This window comes from Calonectris borealis, chromosome 3, assembly GCF_964195595.1.
Source record: "Calonectris borealis chromosome 3, bCalBor7.hap1.2, whole genome shotgun sequence".
NCBI classification, from domain to species: domain Eukaryota; kingdom Metazoa; phylum Chordata; class Aves; order Procellariiformes; family Procellariidae; genus Calonectris; species Calonectris borealis.
Genome location: NC_134314.1, coordinates 6,802,070 through 6,821,895, shown reverse-complemented (window position 1 = coordinate 6,821,895; position 19,826 = coordinate 6,802,070). Strand labels below are relative to the sequence as shown.

General features: G+C 39.6%; 1 protein-coding gene and 1 long non-coding RNA gene across 4 annotated transcripts in view; one reads left to right on the top strand and one right to left on the bottom strand.

The window, feature by feature from the left end:
• RCAN2 (regulator of calcineurin 2) overlaps nucleotides 1–19,826 on the top strand; it is a 93,421-nt gene that overhangs the window by 65,513 nt on the left and 8,082 nt on the right. For all 3 annotated transcript variants that reach the window (XM_075144918.1, XM_075144917.1, XM_075144916.1), the window contains 2 exons: nucleotides 11,795–11,968; nucleotides 14,005–14,176. In XM_075144918.1, coding sequence (XP_075001019.1) covers nucleotides 11,795–11,968; nucleotides 14,005–14,176 — 346 coding nt within the window. The remainder of the gene's footprint in view (nucleotides 1–11,794; nucleotides 11,969–14,004; nucleotides 14,177–19,826) is intronic.
• Nucleotides 11,833–18,947, bottom strand: LOC142080078 (uncharacterized). Its single transcript, XR_012672861.1, has 3 exons — nucleotides 18,784–18,947; nucleotides 18,011–18,062; nucleotides 11,833–11,917 (listed from the first exon to the last, which is right to left on the bottom strand). It is a non-coding gene; the product is annotated as an uncharacterized LOC142080078 (long non-coding RNA).

Here is a 19,826-nt window from a genome sequence, read left to right as displayed (position 1 = left end):
CTCTGTGGGCACCAAATCAGTGACTGTGGGAGAATGGTATACTTGCAGTCTTCTATAGTTGCCTCTTACAGTGCAATGTACAAATATAAGCATTTTAGTTTATAGAATTTCTGCCAATTAAAGTTAGGAGGAACAGACTGTTACCTGTAGTTATCCTTCTTTTTTTAAAAAAAAAAAAAAAAAAAGATCTGTATATACACTGGTGACTTTCAATTTTCGATAGCACAGTTCCTGTTGTGAAGAAAATCTATATCCTATGTAATAATAAAAAAAATCTTTTTCTCTTCAAATAAATGCATCAAGCGCAAATGTTTTCTTATAAACAATTAGTGAACTAAGGACTACAAAGAGCAAAATAGGTTAAATATAAAATATACCTAAAGAATTGGTGATGAAGATGGATTTTCACTGGCAAGCTACAGAAGGAGACTTTCATGAATCATAAGAGCTTTTTCTGGAAATAATTTTGCTTAAGAGATTGCAGCAACTCAACATATTTTTTCTGGATCTCTCAATTTAAGAGAGATGTCATAGTTTCTGAACTATGTTTTAAGGTTGTTTATTACACTTTATTTTCCTCTTCTATTATCCATTTTTTCCCACTTAGACCACTTCTCTATTTTAGAGTGAAATTAGGAACTAGAAGAAGTTAACATATTTTAAGAAAACTATATTGATTTCTATTGTTTAGCGAGATGTGAAGGGGTTTGCTGTATTAACCAAGCGCAAAATGCAGAAAACTGGGGTGTGGTGTGGTGTAAGCATCTCTCGTGACCCTGGACCCTCAAATCCTTACGTAGCCCATCAGGTAAAATTTGTTTGGATTGTATGTGTAATCCATTCAGTTATGGCGTGTTGCTCTGTGACCAGCGTGCTCCTATTCCGTCATCTACACTGAGCTGGATGTACGAGAGATGGAATAGGTCAGAATATGTCTGAAAGGATCCGAGAAAGGGATTCCCATATCCCTCTATTTGTAAGCAGAAAGTTTCCTCTCTGTACATCTTTGCTCTTTTCCAGCCCAATGATGATTTTTTTCTTAGGTGTTTTTTTTTACCTCTTTCTTACATGTTTATTTCTGATAGAAGGTACCTTTATTGAACTTTTTTTGTATACTGTTAGGCTTGAAATGTGTTCACATGTAGTTTATGTAGGTTTGCTACAGGCTCCATTCAGTTGCTCAGCTGGAGGTAGCGTATTATTGTCCTTGATGTATCTTTATTGTACAAAGAGACTCCAGTCTTAGAGGCTGTAGCTTCTAGGAGCTGTTCAAATATATACAGAAAACAGACCTACTTGAGTAATTTGCAAATGAAGTGTAAGACAGCGAATGACAGATGGTCGAGAGAGACTGGCAAGAATAAGAAACAAATAGTACAACCAGAGCGTTAGACAGCAGTCACAGTAGTGCAGATTCTGCCCACTAATTGTGGGCAGCAACGCCCTGTGAGGAGGAAGGCAAGAGAGGATGGTAAGAGGCTCTTTGTTTTGTGTTTTAGTGCAGAGGTGCAAAGTAAGACTAATGCCTTGAGTGAAAACTGACTTCTACATTTTTGTTTCCTCATAGACTGTTTTCCTTTGGATTTGAAGCTACATTTCAGCAGAGATCTTTTTACTAAACTGCTGAGGATGTGTATTGGTGGGTCAACAGTTTTCCCTTGTACCTTTTTTCGACGGTTAAATAACATTTATGGAGGAGCATGAGATTAGATTCTCTTCTGCTCTCTTGCTTGTTTTTTTTAATAGTCACTTTCAAAATCGTCAGTGGCCTTTCTAAATCCAGACAAGTTGAAACTACATTTTTAGTCATGTTAGTGCAGTTTGCAGTTGTTGAGGAGAGGGAAGGGAAAAAGCATTCCCCATGACCATCATGAGAAACCGATGAAATGCTATAAATGTTGATCACTGTAGGCAAAATAGTAAATCAGGAATGGGCAAGGCAAGCATTTTATTTGTTTAAACTGTCCCATGGCTTTTTCTTGTTTATTTTTCTAGTTCAACTGGGTTGACAGACACAGGGAATGAATAGTATGTATTTTATGGTTGGTTTACAACATTGCAACTCCAAGAATATAAATAAAGTTTCTCAGCTCTTAGTGTTCTCTTTATTGTATTTCATTCTTCAATTCAGCATTCTGTTCAGTGAGGTCCTGAATCTGCGTCACTGACAGCAACAGAGGTGTCCCCTGACACTTCAACAGGCTCGGTAACAGATTTTTAAGAGACTGAGCTTTCTAGATGGTCTGACTAGGATTGTTTATGCTTATAGAAGTAAGGTGCTCCTGAATGAGGTATGGAAACACTGGTTCTACTCCCATGGCTGCCCGTAAGTGGGCACTGTGACCATAAGCAAGTCTGTCCTCACCTCAGTGTCACCACACAAGAAGAGAGTGGTATACCTCAGAGGGTTGAGGAGGTGAAACGTAAGTTGTCAAAGATCACTGAAAAATAGTGTAATAAGAAGATGGATATTTATGTACCTTTTCTTACAGTCCCTAAGTTTATACAGTTAGTATGAATATTTTTCACGCAGTAGTTTCCTACACAAGTCTGGCTACCAGTGCCTTATTTATTATTGTCCCAAGCACTTTAATTTTTTTTTTTTTTTTTTAGCTTTTCCAGCTAACTATTCTTATGAGAGATACTGGCTTGCATCTATATTAGCATTTTTAGTCTGAGCTGAGGATTCTCATAAGGCAGCTTTCGTCTTGATCCTCATTAACTGTGCTTTTCGTTCACATCACAGAGCAGTTCATGAACTGGATAACTTTCAGATGAAATTAATATAGAAGATGCACTCCAGTAGTGTGCTTAATATGCTCCAGCTGCTAATGGGCATTCAGTCCATGGCACCTGATTAGAAAGTCCTCAGCACCAACTGTTTAGGTGTAGAGATCTGCTCCTATTGGAACACTCTTATTGATATAAACACAGCAACTATTGGTAAAAACTAATTAAGGTTGTTTTTCTTCCTTAGCTTTGTTTGCTAAATTAAGATAATAGGAACTTCAGGAATTATTGAAACAGGCTAAACATATAGACAGCAATTTGTTCCTTGTGCTACCAATTAATTGTTGGGCTTAAATGTTTGCAGCAGCAAGACAAAGTCAATAGTCGGTATTGTACTATGTACCTTCTTAAATCCAATGCAAACAAGCTCCTTGGAGTTCACTACATACATTATCTACTCATTTATTGTTTGAATTCTTAAAATCAAACAAACAAAAAAAGGCTTTTTTTCAGGAAAGTCTGAATCTTTTCTTCATGTCTTTGTTATTAGCATTATTTTTATCATTCTAAAGCCAAAATGTAAGGCTGCTACTTCTGGAAGACAGAAATTGCATTAAATCCTCCACAAACCTTGCTTTTTTTTCCACTGCCAAATATGATGCAAAAGAGAAAAAAAAGAAAGTATGGAGTTATGTTGCACAAAATGGTAGCCAGCACAGGAATCAAAAGTAGCTTCTCAGAGAACAAAGAATGATGTCTGTACAGAACACTCCCTCGCCAGCACTGGAGGTGAAACTAATAGATCTCGTCATATAATGTGCACTTGGCCAGCCGGTTTGAAAAAGTGCTTCCAGCATTTCATCGGAGCTAATATGGCATCTGGAACTGGAGTACTTCAAATACAGAATGTTCAAAAAAGCTGTTGCGAGTGATACAGTAAAATAGCAGTGCTCATATAAAGAAGAAATGTAAAGTGTGGATTTTTCTTTTAGCTCAATCATTGGGTGTGAAATTGAATTGAGAAGTCTCCAAACTATATTAAATCACCCCCTTGGCATTGCCACAGGAACAATTTATTTCATCTTGAAGGAGCCTTTGGTTTCCAGATCAGTGGAGCTAAGCAGGAGGAATGTGCGTCACATTGAGGTAAACAGGGATGTGAGCTGGTTAAAAACAGAAAAGGCAACGCAGCAAAATTCTGTGCCCCTGACATTTGTCAGCCTCTTCTGAAATGTGAATGCCATTTCCATTAAGCTTTGGGGCAGATATTATCTCTGTACCTTTTGTTGTGCTGATGAGTTGGAAGCTGAACATAAATTTATTTAGTTCAGCTGATTTTTCAAGAGGCAAGTCTGTCTTGTTTTGTTCACCAGGAGGTTTGCAGTGCTATTGCAGTGCTATCATGCCTTGGTAGACTGTCCCCATGCAGGAGGACTGGTAATGAGGGATGGCTCTTACTGCCTCAGTCCCACTGTGAGGTGGAACTATCAAGCTTCTTCCAGTTTCCTACCTATTTTTGTCATCACAAGTTTTTGTAAGATGATGAATTACAAATGTCTATACCACATTGTGTAATGTCTGTTATACTTTCTCAAAGTCTCTCTCTGGAACAAGACACTGAATCTGTAAGCAGTAAGCATTATATCAAATATTTCTGCTGTCAGAATGATTTTGGCACAAAATGAAAGCAAAAGCCTGGACGCAGCCTTTGGGATCTAAAAGTTCTATGCAGATGCCTCCAAAACAGCTCTCGTGCGTTAGGATAACACAGCAGCATGGGTGAGCCATGGACCAGGGCTGTGTGCAGATATGGCCAATGCGTGTTCTGGTTGGGGTTGGTTCACTGCAAAGAGCAGAGCAATGAGGTCACTTAGCATCACATCTGGAATAGTAAAACTTACAGATATTAGGGCCCCCTTTAACATTAACAGGATTGCAAAAGTGCAAGCAAATCATTCTAGATTTAACCAAAGAGAGCAAGATTTAATGCATTTTTTAACCTGCCCCTCTCAAAGTCCAACATTAAAATTTATTTTGGCTTACACTATTTCATTTCATCTTTGGCTCACAATTTACCTGACCTTCACCCCTTAAAAACAACAGAAAGCCAAGCACAGAACAACAAACTGCGTGAACTGGGGTAGCAAACCTGGGTCGATTTATTCATGTACTGAGACAATTGTGCAATTTTGGGAGAGGCTAATTAGTGCTATGTGTAATATAAATAAATAAACCCAAGATCTTTTCACCCCTATCTCAATGCTCTAATCTAACTTCAGGAAGAGATGAGCAGAACTTTGCATTGAGATCCAAGGTGAGAAAGACACTTTTAGACAGTACGGTAACCAGGCGGTCATTGCAGAGTACTTTGTAATTCTGGTTACCTGACAGAATTCCCAGTGTGCCCTGTTTCTTTCCCCCTTTCAAAATTTCTCACGTGTAGAAATGTTACCATCTTAAAATGTACCCTGATGAATGACAGGTGAAAGGACACATTTTTCTATTGCTTTTTTTTGTTGCTGTTTCTACCTATGGGATTGTATAAGGGATTCTCTTTGATAACAGATGAAACTTTCTGCAAACCAATATTCAGACAATAGTATTCAGTCTGAATATTTTATTCATATAATACCCTGTCCCACTGGTAAGGAGGGAGTAGGAAGATCTCACTTCGCTACAAACTGCAGCTTGGCTACAGCTACCTTCAGTGAAAGGTAAAATAAAAAGCTATGACCTGGAGACCTGTGCCTTAAAGTGATCTCTGAATGATAAATTTGTATTTTATTCTCCTGCCATTTCTTAAAGGCATGAGGACAAGACCATGGGAGCTCTTTATTGATCATCATCATAATCGTTTAAAGTATTTTCTCCCTTTTTAGCACTCCTGGAATTTTAACTGAGAATCAATAGTGCTTTTTTGATATGTGGTTCCAACGTTTCCTGGTAAGTTTTACCTTTTCAGAAGCAGAGAATTTGATCATTGATTAGGCTGTTGTTTACACTGGCTACTTACAGGAGTTCTTGCCATTTAAGGAATTTTCACATGTAAGTTATATCAAGCTTCTTGCTTATTTTCTGTGGCTCATGAAATAATTGTTAAAAGCACTTGAGGTGAACCCAGTTCTTTAAGGTTCTGATTAGGCACATCAGAGCCCCTTTTCCCTTTTTTTTTTTTTTTTTTGACTTTCAGAACTACAGAAATGCATACTGCTGTACTGTAATCTTTCCTTCCTATCCTTTTCATAAAAGTAATTAGCCTTTTTGCTAGTTTTTGCTACCATGGGCCAATGGCATTTTGAAATTTTACAGGTCTAGTGCTGAATAACCTCCTCAATTTGAGCCTAAATCTTTTAATGGTCAGTCTTTGTTTCACACCAACACTGTTGGTTATTTTAATTCAGATAATCCCTTTCCCTTGACATCATTTACTGATTTCCTTATACTTAGATGTAGCAGGAAACACATTGTACCTTAGTTTCTGTTTCCCAAGGTGAGATCATCTACCTCCTGTGATAGGCTCACCACTTCTCTGATCATCCTTGCAGTCGTCTTCTGTTGCTTTTCCAGCTTGCCTCCATCTTCCTTAACCCTGGATGAGAAAAGCCATACACAATATCCAGACTAGGTCATTACAATACCCTTCATGCGGCATTGACATATCCCAATCCTGAAATTACTTCCAGCTGATATTTTCTAGGCTTCTGTATTACTATTTTTTTAAAACTGTGTGCCACTTTAGTGACTCCTTTATCCCCCCTAGAATTAACCAGCATGCCCATCCTCTTTGCTGTAAGCGGGGAATTAATCTGTTGGTAGAATGTTTTTGTTACTAGACTCTTCAGTGCATGTCCTCCATATGTTCTATCAAATTCCATCTTTCTTCTTGTGCCGCACAAGAGATCTGCAGTGTTGCAACCAGCATGGCTATGGGGAAACAGAAAACATTCGACTCTGACACGAGTTTATTTCTCACAGGAAAATTTATATCTGGTACAGAACTAATTTCAGGAAAAACATATTTCATAATTGTAAATTATGTCTCAGTTTCCCTATTGTATAGAGTTAGTTCCTTTGGATTATCTTTTATATAAATGAACAAGAAAATTAAAATGGGAAAAATGCTTGCTTTATTTGCTTGTAAAACTCTAGGAAAAAGGATTAATCTAAAGTTTTAAATCACAGCCATCTCCTAAATCAAATGTGTAACGAGGGTGATAATGAGCGTAAACACGCTGAATAATAAAATGTAATTTGTGTTCTGAGTTCTAGGGCTCTAATCCAAAGCTCACTGATGCCTGTGGAAAGACTTCCATTGATTTGAATTAGGCCTTGGCTTTTGTCCTGAGTGAACACAATACCAGGGGAGCTATTCATGAAAGAAATGTTTGGAAATGAATCACAGGAACTTGCTGTGTCGGAACCCAATTCACTTGCTAATTCAGGCAGTCATGTTTTACAATGCTTGTTGTGTCGATACTTTGTCATAGTCCCTCGCATGAACTAACCAAATTCAATCTTAAAAAAAAAAATCTTTCGCCACTGCTGCTGTAATCGGAAGGTTGTTTCTGGATCGTTACTCTGATGTTTGAAACCTTCTTTAGCTTCTAGCCTAAACCTGTTTATGCCAGTTGTTTCCACTTGTTTTATGCCAACATAGTCTTCTAGTCTTTATTTTGTTTTTACTCTATACAGTTCTGGTAAATTACTGATGATTGTCCCATCTCCTCTCAGGCTTTGCTTCGTTTTACTAAATAAGCCAAGCATTTTCATTTCTTATTCAGTAAGTTGTTCATTCCCTGTAGCCTTTATCTGAATCTATTCCTGTTTGGCTTAATCTATCTGGGATACAGGCAACAAAATCTGCATTTTTAATGAGGTGTAATAGTGCTCTATATAATGTTGTTAATACTTTCCTCGCTTTCCTGGAAATACTTTTCCAGATACATCCAGTATTTTGTTTGCCTCCTTACGGTTGCATTTCCCTGATTACTTTTATCGTGTGACTTACAGGATGCTGGTTCCCAGGTGAGCTCCCATTTAGTAGCAGAAATAGTTTTTAGTCCAGGAGTGCACAGCTTTGCCTTTGTACTCCGAGGCTTTTAGCTTGTCTCTGTTATTCCAGTGCTCATTTCTTCCGTGGATGGTGCTCTGTTTGTCCTCTGCATTGGCTGTCGTAAATTATAACAATTAAGCTTGAGTAATCAGCAGCCTTAATTAGTATGTTCCTACTTTGTGCTAATTTTGTTAATTAACCAAAAAAAGAACTCTAGAATCTGCTAGAGGTGGTGAATGATGGGTGATGGGAGCTGACGTAAGGTGACAGGAAAGAACTGGGGAAAGGTGCCCAGTGTTGGGCAAAGAAATAGCGAGATGAAGAGAGGGCACGGAGCCCACGAGGGAGAAATGAGAACTTCTGTAGTATTGGTCAAATGAAGGCTACTCACAGTTACCAGAGCATTAATTGGGTCTCACAGAGACATACTTGGGGTGGATGAAGACATGCCAAAATCCCAGAAATAAATGCATCACTCGGGACTTTCTGCATTTTGCCTTTTTAAGAGTAGCAACACTGCTGCTTAACTTCAGACATTCCTTTGTTTTTTTTCAGGAGTTTTCAAAGTATTCTGAAAGTTTAAAGATTTATTTTCTAAAAGCATCTTAAAAATACTGAATCCTAAAAGAACTTTAAAAGTCCTAAATTGAGAGGATTATGAATCTTGAATAATTTATCTACAAAACTTGAAAGGGAGAGAATTTGCTTAGGTCTTTAAAATGTATATGATACATTTTCTTATAGATTGGGATGACTCTGAAAGACTTTTATCCAGATAAGTACATTCAGCAGATATTAGAAGTCACAGGCAGTAGCAATTAAGGCATAAGGCGTTTCCTGGGAATTAATATCAAGCTGGGAGGAGTTGGGGTGGCTCAAGATACAGCTGAGGGCCATTAACTGCAGTTGATGATTAATGACCTCTGCTGAGGTCATTATTATTATTATCAGCTGAAAATGTAGAAAAATTCAGATGCATGAATCTTTTTCATGAGAGATGCAGTTTCAGTCAGTGCAGTAGATGTGGCCGCACTGTGGATAGACTGCCCTGTATTAATATCAAATAGAGGGCTTGAATGCCCCCCCCCGGCATTTTTAGGAGTGTTAATCAAAGCTGGCTCTCTAAAGCTGTGCCAGTATCAAATTGAAAAGTAAGCAGAATAAAGTCCATAGTGCTTTAATGTTCTCCCAGTATTACATTTGGCATCCAGTACTTAATCAGCTTTATTTAGAGATACTCCCATCTGTCCCTTTCAGTGCCTAATGAGAGTGCATCTCAGTATTGTCCAGAAGTGTGCCCAGAACATTCCTTGTGCTCGCTGTTCTTGGACCCACGTTTGAAATCGTGTCCTCCCTTATTTTGCATTATGGCCCTAACCAAGATCTAGGTTCCACGTTGTCACGTATGATGTGCACAAAGAGGGCAGGCACACAGGACTGGCCGATGCAAGAAAATACTGCTGTGTCGATACAGGGAGAATCTGTTTCCTAATCAATAGTCAGTCATAATAGATACTTACTTCCCAGTGTCCAGACAAGTCCATGCATGGTTTCTTCCACGGCTGGTGAAATACCTTTTTTATATGGTGAATTATTTCATTGTTGACTTGTGGGGAAACTGAGAGCTACTACAGGGGACTAGGAAATGTTCACCTTGCTGCTTATTTTTAGCTTATGTGACTTCTGTTATAATACCTTGATCATCTCTCATATATAGATGTGTATATATATAAAAAAATATAAATGCCTTGATATCGCTCATACAGATATGTATTTGTTTGTTTACTTCAAGGTGCTTTTTAAAAAAAATACCAAAGTAGTCTGAAATAGGTAATACAGGTAACATAAATCCATAAGCTTTAATTAGTTAGTCACTGTTATTTGTTATTTAGATTATACACAGTACTGCATGTTTCTGAACGCTGTATAAGTCCTACTTTACACATACGCTGGTCTCTGTCCCTTTCTCTCCCTTCCCCCAGTCCTCTTCCCCTGGTCATTGTGAAAGTTGTAGCATTAAAATTCCAAGCAGGACAGGACTGAGATGACTGCTGCTTTTGGCTGACCTTTACACAAATGTCACTGGATGCAGACTTCTACTCTGGAAAATGGAATTTTAGAAAATTGTAAGCAAAGCAGTTAAAAAACATAACTCAGGTGTGAAATGTTGACAATTTGAACATTAAGTGGTATGACTAGACCACTTGTACAAACTGATCAACTTCACACTGTTTGTGGGATTACTGCGTGCCTTTATTCACCCTCAACCAAACCACTGAGCTCTCTCCTCTCTTCCCCCCCCCCCAAAGTATCGCCTGTGGTGAGAGGAAGAAGTGAGTGAGGTCAGGCAAAATGAAATGAAAATCATGAAAGCTTAATAGACCGCAGGGAGGTTCCTCTGAAAGGGTGCCAGAGATGTAATATCAGTTATGGGGAGGAAGACCACAGAGTTGGCAGTGAATGAAAGGAGATCTGGTACATGCGCATTAGTGTTTCGTACTCCTTGCCACGAAACTGGTCTGTTTTCCTAGTTAACTCCTTAACAAATGTATCATGCTGACAGTAGGCAATCCCACAGTGCTAATAGTGCTCCCTGATGCACCTTCACTGTGCTTCAGGATGCATTTTTCTAAGAAGTTCTGGATTCTTTGTCTTGCTGTAAGATCAACAGACGAGAACTGAAGTATTGATGAGATTACATAAATTGCATTTTCTATGTCATCTTCTGCAGCCTGTCCCAGTTATCCACTCTAAGGGATAAGAAATCATTTTCCTGGATGAGAAGAAAAGAGGTTATATTTTAAAACACGTAAAAACGCGCTTACTTGCAGATATATCAAAGAAAATGTCAGGTTATTGTAACTATACAAACACCTGACGTAATAGACCTCAGTGTATGAAATGGTGTGGCAAATCATCTCTAACACTGTTTTTTTCAGAATAAAGAACTCTTAAAAGAAGTGGCTTTGCTCTGGCTGATTCTCCATTCTTCTAAGACTTCAAGTCTTGGTTGCAGTAGTTAAAATGCTAGGACTTTATGTGAGACTCACTGGATGGCAGTCTAAAATCTGAGTAAACACAAAGGCTGGACTAAATGATAACTGCTCCCTTTTAGTCTTAACATTTTATGAATCTATGCTTGCGTGAATGAAAAGACCTGTGCAAGTGTGTCAGAATGATTTAAGGACTTGGTTTTATTTGATGATGTGGAACTAGTCCTCTGTGTGAGCATAGTTTACAGAGAAATTGCAGAGAGAGTCTGATCCTCCAAGGCTGCTAACGTACCTTGAACTTCTGTTGATCTCTAGGTCCATAGATGTGGTACACTTCAGCCCTTTCTTTTGCAATGGTAAAATATCCATAAGTGTGTCATGTGCTTTTGAATATGGAGTTCTACAGCTAAACATTTTTAAGCCTGAAACTTGTCTTTGGGACAGGTCACTGTTTTAAGTTATCTGATTTTTTCCTTCCTGCTATAGGAACTCTCAAGGAATGAATATATGTCTGTGCTAAGTATTGAAATGACAAAACATCCAGAAAAACATAACATGCAATACAAAATGACCCTGCAGTGTTGATGTGAATGTAACCCTCAGTTACAGTGGGCCTGACTTTGTCTGCTGACTCCATTGTAATTCAGCACAGTGTTTGCTTTTGTACAGATGGGACCACAGTTGTCTGGTATTTTCAGTCATATGCCCGTTTCAGCTTCATTTCATAAGTCACTGTCGCAGTTTTGCTTAACTTTTATGAGAAGTTCAATAGCTGCTGGGTTCTCAATTTGAAGACACCTTCCCCCAAACAGTTTGCAGAGTTCAGCACTTCCAGACCAGCTTTCCTTAGTTTCTTTTCACAGAGCCTTTATTCGTCTATGGACACCCACCCCCAAAGGCCACAGGCTGAAACCTCCTGGTTAAACAGTTGTCATCAAATTTCAGCTTATCCTTTGACACAGACTGATGTGACAGAGCACAAAGTTAATCTTCAGCATTATTTCTTTTTCATTTGCAGGAAAAATTTGAAGGCTTGTTCCGTGCCTATGATGACTGTGTGACGTTCCAGCTGTTTAAAAGCTTCAGGCGTGTGCGGATAAATTTTAGTAGTCCCAAATCAGCTGCTCGTGCCAGAATAGAGCTGCATGAAACACAGTTCAGAGGGAAGAAGTTAAAGCTGTATTTTGCACAGGTAATGAAATCTGGTATCTGCTTCTATGTTAGCGCATAGCATTACTGTATGATATAGAAATATATAGTAACACTGAATAAAAGTAATAAAGGTTTCTCCCATGCCCAATCTCTCTGCTAAAAGATTAAACAGACATCCTTATGTTGCCTGAGCTGTACCTGCCCAGTGGGTCTGCAGTAAATTTAAAGAACCACTTAGGACCCAAGTTTCTTACTCAACACACAGAAGTTACATAGCTTAGAAGTGATTTACAACATTGGGTATTTTCTGTGGGTAACTCTCTAAACTAACCATAAAAAAAGCGGTAATGTAAAGTACCATAAGTTCATTAAAAAAGTAGGGCTGAATTACTTACGTGACTGCAACCCTGAGCCACAGTCAGGCTTCCTCCTGCCTTTTCTTTTGTTTCTTACTGAATACATGTGTGAATTTTCTAAAAGGAATTCAGTAAGTTCAGGTAAAAGGGAGAAGGTAGGGGGAGAAGAATACCCCCAGCCTGGGGGCATAGAGGATTATATCCATCTGTTGGAAGTGTGAGATGGGGGTTTCAATTTTTCTTGGCCAAGGGTGAGAGAACCCAGATGTCCTACAGGCTGGGTGAGTACTAGGCCCCAGCCAGGATATAGAAAGGTGAGGGAGGTTGAGAACCTGACCACCACCTCTTCTGAATGTATTGTAATAATACAGTGCTGTGCCCACTGTGGCTTATGGGATACTCACTAGTGCTCATAAGCAATGTAAATGTGCTTTGAGCTGCCCGATTGGTCCTTCAGAAGTCTTAGGTAAAGGGCAGGCTCATTTGAAGATATCAATCAAACCTAAGAGACAGTTAAATTTTGAGCCCCTACAGCCTGGTCAGAATAGGAGCTGTTTTGAGCCTAGGCAGAAGCAGAACCTCAGGAAGATGGGAAACTACAGTTGTGAAAAAAACAATATGCTTAACAGGTTAGATGAGTTCAGAAGATCTCACAGCTAGGTGTTGACAGTCTACCTCAATCCCATTTTATATGCCTTAATCTCCTAGATCTGGCTCTGAATTTTTTTCCGAAAGGTTTCAAAACTTGCTGTTAAGCAGACATGCTGTTAAGAATCATTTCACTCTAATTGTACAATCAAGAGGTTAATAGGAAACTTGGGATAACACAAGAAAAAGAAAAATGTGCGTAACAGTGATCAGTCTCCATATCTAAGCCTATTTCCTGCAAAGCCATTTAGGTATCTGCATTATGCTCTCAAGTACATGAAGTCTTAAAAAAGCTTATTAGTTGTGTCCAGGGAATGAATATGTGGAAGCAACACAGTGTCTGGAGCAGTGTATGTTTATATGGACCTGAGCCAGGCTGAATAAGCACTTCCAGAACTAGAAGTTCTGGGGAACATGGAGCTGAGAGACCCAGGCTGGCTCTTTCCAAAACCCACTGTGGTATAGCAGGGTGCTCTTTCAGGCTTGCTGTCATGAAAATGCAGTTTATTGCTTCTGGGCCCCAGCTGGCTGTAAACTTGCTCAGGTAAGGCTGAGTATAACTAATTTATGTTGAGACTTCTTTAGTATACCAGAAAAAAGAAGGAATTAAACTAGATAATTTAAGATGGAAATAAAATGAGAACAATTAGTTGCAAATGACTAAGGAATAGGATAGATTCCTTTATCACTTCAGAAACCTTTCTAAAGTTACTGATAAGGCCTTGCTGCAGGAGTTTCTTGTCTTATGTCTGTTTTTATTTAGGAGTTTAGGCCAGTAGATCACAAGAATATCTTTTCAGCCTCAAAATAGCAGCTGTGGATACCAAAGCTTTGTGTTTATCCTCAGAGAACATATACAATAGGCACAAACATTGCAGCTTTGCTCATATAACAGCCCCCCACAGTGTATTTACCGTAGAGGAACCATCTGTAAGGTTGAGATGGGGCCTTCTCTGCTGAGACTGATGTGGAAACCCTGCTTGGGTGGCATTTGGTATTAGAAGTGTATGATTTGAGTAATCATTCCATTTACCCATCCTATACTAAACAATGTATTTGTTATGCTTTAAAGATTCAGACCTCTGAGACAGATGGAGACAAGCTTCATTTGGCACCGCCACAGCCTGCAAAACAGTTTCTCATCTCGCCTCCAGCCTCCCCACCTGTAGGGTGGCAACCGATAGATGATGCAACACCTGTCATCAACTACGACCTCCTTTATGCAGTTTCTAAGCTAGGACCAGGTGAGCTTGTGGTTCTTGTGTGAAAATGTGTCAGAAAAAGCAGAAGAGAAACAGCAGTATAGAGAATAACTGTAGAGGAAGTTGGGGTAAGGCCTGTAAGTTGCATTAAAGCTTTGGCTTTAAGTTGATGCGTGTCAACTGGTTCTTTGCTTAAGAATGAGTTTTACCGTTACATACAGAATTATATCTTATCTGCAGCTTGTGAGTGCTATTTGATTGAATAGCAGATCAAAGCTTGTTTACACAATTTATTGTGCTGGGGTTTGTGCTTAGATGAGACAACGGATGGTTTATGTGGGGACTGGACAAATGCTTGTCCATGAACTTGAGGAGTTTTTGCTTTAAATCACATCTGCTTGGTACTGCAGAATGATGCAGAATACCTCATCAAATGTTTAGGCATCGCTGCATCTCCACCAGAGTGGAGAATCTCTCACATTAATAAGTTTGTCGAGAGAGAACTACCATTCCCCAGTCCTGGCAGGATTGCTCTGTTGGGACTGCCCATTTTCTGTTGAAAACTGTATGCAGAAGGAATGGGACAAGTTGTAGCTTCTATCAAAATAGGATAGATGTTAATGCATAATGCAGATAGACTTTCTTCTGTCTTCCCATCTTCAGCTAATGCCAGGAATTGAAGCTAGCTGGGATTTTCAAAACAGTGCTTTCCCTTAGAAAATGCTCATCTGATGAAACCAAAACTTTTCATAGGAGAGGATTATTTTTGATTTAATTAAGTTATCTTTACAAATAGTTTTCTTTCAAAGCTGTTAAAGCATCCTCTTTTAACATTTTCAAAATGGAAAAAGTTCCAGTTTCAGGTCTAAGCAGTATCATTTAGAAATTAAGTCTAATCTACATTGTAAACCGTAAGAAAAAATAGCTTGTTAAATTATTTTCGTATTGAAATAAAACACTTCAGATCCAATCTAATAACAATTGGGGGGGTGAAAATTTATCAGTGTTTATTTTCGAAATTCTTGTGGGATGAAAGAATTTTCTTCTCCCCAGCTGTACTAAGATGCTGCTTTCTTGTTCTGAGACTAGCTTCCAGTTGCAGACAGCTTATCACTGGGGCTTTTGTGTAACTGCACCAGAATAACCCAGAGCTGAAGTGTGTGGGGTGCAGGAAGAGATGTTTCATGATTCACAAGGTTTGCAGGATCATCTCATATCTTTTTCACATGAGATCTCTCACAGAGAGAAAATATATATCAGGAGAACATCAGAGATTCTTGTGTCTTACTCCCCTTCAGCAGGAAAGCCCATAGAAAAGCTGTCAGGTGTAACACTTTGTGCTATATTGCATATTATTATTTCCAGAATTGATGCTTTTCTTCTAAACTGCTGAATAAAAGAAAAACAAAAAAGTCCTTTTTTTTCCTTTGATGCAGCAGTGTTATAAATGGAAACATGTAAACAAATTCCCTAGCTAGCTGGGTAATAAATCAATTCCTGTTCTAGAGCAGTGGAATGTGAAATATCACTCATTGTCCCACACTCTGGGACAGCTTTGCGTGAAGGTCATATTCACCCGTATTTAAGGAGCCTGCAGGGAGCAATATGAAAAGTCATTGTGTGCTCTCTTCTTTCTATTTTTAGCACTTGTTAGAGAGATCAATTTTAGTTAACTGCAGTGGCGGTTTTAAAATAGTGTTGCAGTTCTCAGTTGTGCATTTACGATGTTTAGAATTTCATTGAAAAACAAATCCCACCAAAACTCATTTCTCAGTATCACATTAGTAAAACATACTGCTGTACATCAAATAACGCTGTTAGCCTCAGCTAAGTTAGATTTTTTTTTTCATTCAAAAAATACAATTAAAAAATGTAACTATGGCTTATCAGCTATCAGAAATACTCACTGGCACAGTTGTTTACAGAACTCTGAATGTTAGAGCCTGACTTCTGTGTCTTTAACTTGTGAGGAATCTTTGCTATATTAAATACACTGATTTGGTAAGATTAATATCTCAGGGCCAGGAAACCTCATTTGAGTGTGTAAATAGTGGACAGTTTCTTTGTATGTCCTCAGTACAAGATGAGTTTTACTGACCTGCTTTGCTGGGAATGTAAGATACACCACTTGGACACAGACCCATGCTACTTTCCCATTCCATGAATACAGGTCATGTCCTTTCACAGAACACTGCCATAGAATCACAGAATCATAGAATCATAGAATCATACAGGTTGGAAAAGACCTCTAAGATCATCCAGTCCAACCGTCAGCCCAAGACCACCATGCCCACTACACCATGTCCCTAAGCGCCTCATCTACACGTCTTTTAAATACCTCCAGGGATGGTGACTCAACCACTTCCCTGGGCAGCCTGTTCCAAGGCCTGACCACTCTTTCAGTAAAGCAATTTCTGCGAATGTCCAGTCTAAATCTCCCTTTGGTGCAACTTGAGGCCATTTCCTCTTGTCCTATCGCTAGTTACTTGGGAGAAGAGACCAAACCCCACCTCGCTACAACCTCCTTTCAGATAGTTGTAGAGCGCGATGAGGTCTCCCCTCAGCCTCCTCTTCTCCAGGCTAAACAACCCCAGTTCCCTCAGCCGCTCCTCATCAGACTTGTGCTCCAGGCCCTTCACCAGCTTCATTGCCCTTCTCTGGACACGCTCCAGCACCTCCATGTCCTTCTTGTAGCGAGGGGCCCAGAACTGAACACAGGATTCGAGGTGCGGCCTCACCAGTGCTGAGTACAGGGGCACGATCACCTCCCTGCTCCTGCTGGCCACACTATTTCTAATACATAGCCACAAAATTAGAGACTAAAACTGTCCTTAGGTGCTGCTTCAGCCCTTCTCTCCCCTTGCCAGGGACAGGGTACACAGAGCTGCTGTGTGCAGAACGCTCTCCCTCTGCCTTGTTCTGCTGGCCAGGAGAGGACAGTGCCCTTCTCCTGCAACATCAGTAATGGGCTTCCAGAGAGCAACTCCTCCATCGTGCATATGGCAGATCCATGCAGTAGAGGTATCGTACGGGATGGGTTGTTGTATCTCCTCCAACACAAACATGCACGCGTACAAAGGACCACCTGTTATCTGCACCGTATTATTTGTAAAGCACTTGGATGAAGGAACTATAAGTGGAAGGTATTTTTATGATACTAATGACACGTTTAACATGGAATGGACAGCTCTGAACCCATTAACCTTCGATCATGAGTCAGAATCAGGGATGAGGTAGCTGCACAGTATAATTACCATTTCTGCATTATTAATTAAGTATACGAACATACTCTTTTCTGGACAAAATAGCCTCATTAGACAAGAGATGCACCATCAATGAAAGGTCATAGTACTGATTCACAAAGGGATAGAAAATCACATGCCATTATTTTAAATTCTGAAATAGCCTAAGTTGCTTTTGCGCCGTTCTTGTGGTCACCTTTCTTGCGTCACCTGAGGCTGTGGGTTTGCTTGTGGTTAATGTGGTCACAAAAGGTAGTGCCAAGTGACATAAAAGGAGCTAGGCCCATTGTTGAATGGTGAAACTTCAAATTCCTGTTTTTTCTCTTGTGCGAAGCAAATGAATAGAGGAACATCACTGCTATTTTCAGGGGTTTGTTAGGAACATTTTCTGACAAATCTGTATGGTGGAGGTGCCACAGCTTAATTCTTCCCTGCATTATATCCTGAAGGCTGACTTCAGATGTTCGAGCATATTTGATAAATTTTGTGATATTTTTCTGAGTAAATGTATGTGAGTTTCCATTGTTATCTCAGCTTACATGAATATTTAAACAACTTATTATTAAGGGATAGAGATAGCCTAAAGACTGCTGGAGGAGAAGGACACCTCTCCCCAGGAGTCCTTTGGCTTTACCTGTAGGAGTTCTCCAGGCGGGAGAAGCAGGAGTGGTGGAGCAAGGCAGGGCCTGAGAACGCAAAGCAGGCAGCATCAGAGACGGCTGAATGAGGTAACAGGACAAATGCTTGAGTGATATTAAATACAGAAGTTGGTGAGTCTTAACTATGCTAACTCAACTTGCTACTCTTAGCTTGGGACAACCTATGTCTTGTAAACATCACTCCATTGCAGTGATTCAACCATTACTCCACTAGCTTAACTGCTGTGGATTTAGCTTTTTTTTTATGCTGGAGGTGTTGTTTAAGAGGAAAGAAGAAAAAATAGAAAAAAGCAGAAGGGAAGGGGTAATCTGGCTGTATCAATTGGATTTTTATTTTGTACTTATTACCTTAGTATTTTTCCACAAACAACAGTTACATTTAGGAACAAGATACAGCTGTATAAAAATCCCATAGTTACTGTTGTCCTCTTCCTAGCTCAGCCATTAAAAGGTTTTCTGCAGTTTGAGCCGCAGTTCTGCAGGCATGAGTAATCGTGAGTACAGAACTGAGTCTGCAGCTCATTTATGCTCAGAAATAACTGTATGCCTTAAAAACCTAATTTATGAGTGCGTCACATTTTGATTTGCAAAGTGACATTAATTGCTGTTGCAGTTACTTGTGCCAGAGGCATCTGAATATTTTTCCTTGTGTCTGTACTTATTTCCACTGTTCTTTTTCAGCGCCAAGAGTCCTTCTGGGAAGGATTTGAACAGTAAAAGAATGTGTCATTTGAACTGGGATTATTACCTTTTAAGAGGGCAGTGAATCCGATTTACTTCATGGTGCTGGTGTTCGAGGAGAGGGCCCAGCGTTGTGTGCGCGCAGCACTGCAGAGCTGCTTGTAGCTGACAGTGACCAATGTAGCCTTCAGTGCTGGTTGGCAGCACTGACGTCAGCCCATAGCTGAGAAATTAGTTGAAGCCCGCAGGGAAAATAGGCAAAGAAAAACCATATAATTTCTCAATGCAGCACAACCAAGCTATTTCTCTTTTTATATTTTAGCCTATCAGCAAGACCTGTAATGCTTTGCTCAATTTGGATTCGGAAGAAAGGTTGCCAAAAATAGAGCAGTTAAATGTCAACATTAATGGTATCACAGCAGTAAAATATTTCTCACAGCAAGATGCCTGACTTACAGCTATTATTCACTAGTTGCCTCCTATATTTTAGGCAAAAATGCAGCACGTCCTCTAGCCGCAAGCCACCCCGTCTTATTGGGACCAAGAATTTGTCAGCACAAATAGCATGTGAGCACGGTTCCAGAACTGCATGTGCTAATGCAGGGCCAAACCTGCAACCCCTTCCTCACATGAATTACTCTGCCACAAAGTTGTTAATAAATAAAAATCCAAACTAGTAACACGAGCAAACTGCAAGTGCGTTGAGGTAGGGACTGACATTTCACTCTCATCATACAACACCTAGCACTGCCGGGTTCTGCCTGTGACGCAGGCATTTAGGAGCTGCTGCACCACAAATACAGGTCAGCTAGGTCCCAATAGGAGCCTCACCTTTGTCATCGTAGAATATTTTGCAGGCAATGTGCAGTGGTTTTGGAGCAGTCTTAAGAAAAAAAATCCAAGCTATCAGGTATGCGTGCGGTTACTGTAAGCCTATTTGAATTTAACTGTGGCTTGTGGGTCTTGGAGATAAGAGTGATGACAAATAGTCCAAAGGGGGGCAGCCCATAATCTCAAATCGTTTCTAGTTTTTAGTGCTGCTGATGGGTGTTTGTCACTTCTGAAAGACCAAGTCATCCTGTCAGAAATGTCACCGTTGGGACTTTTTTT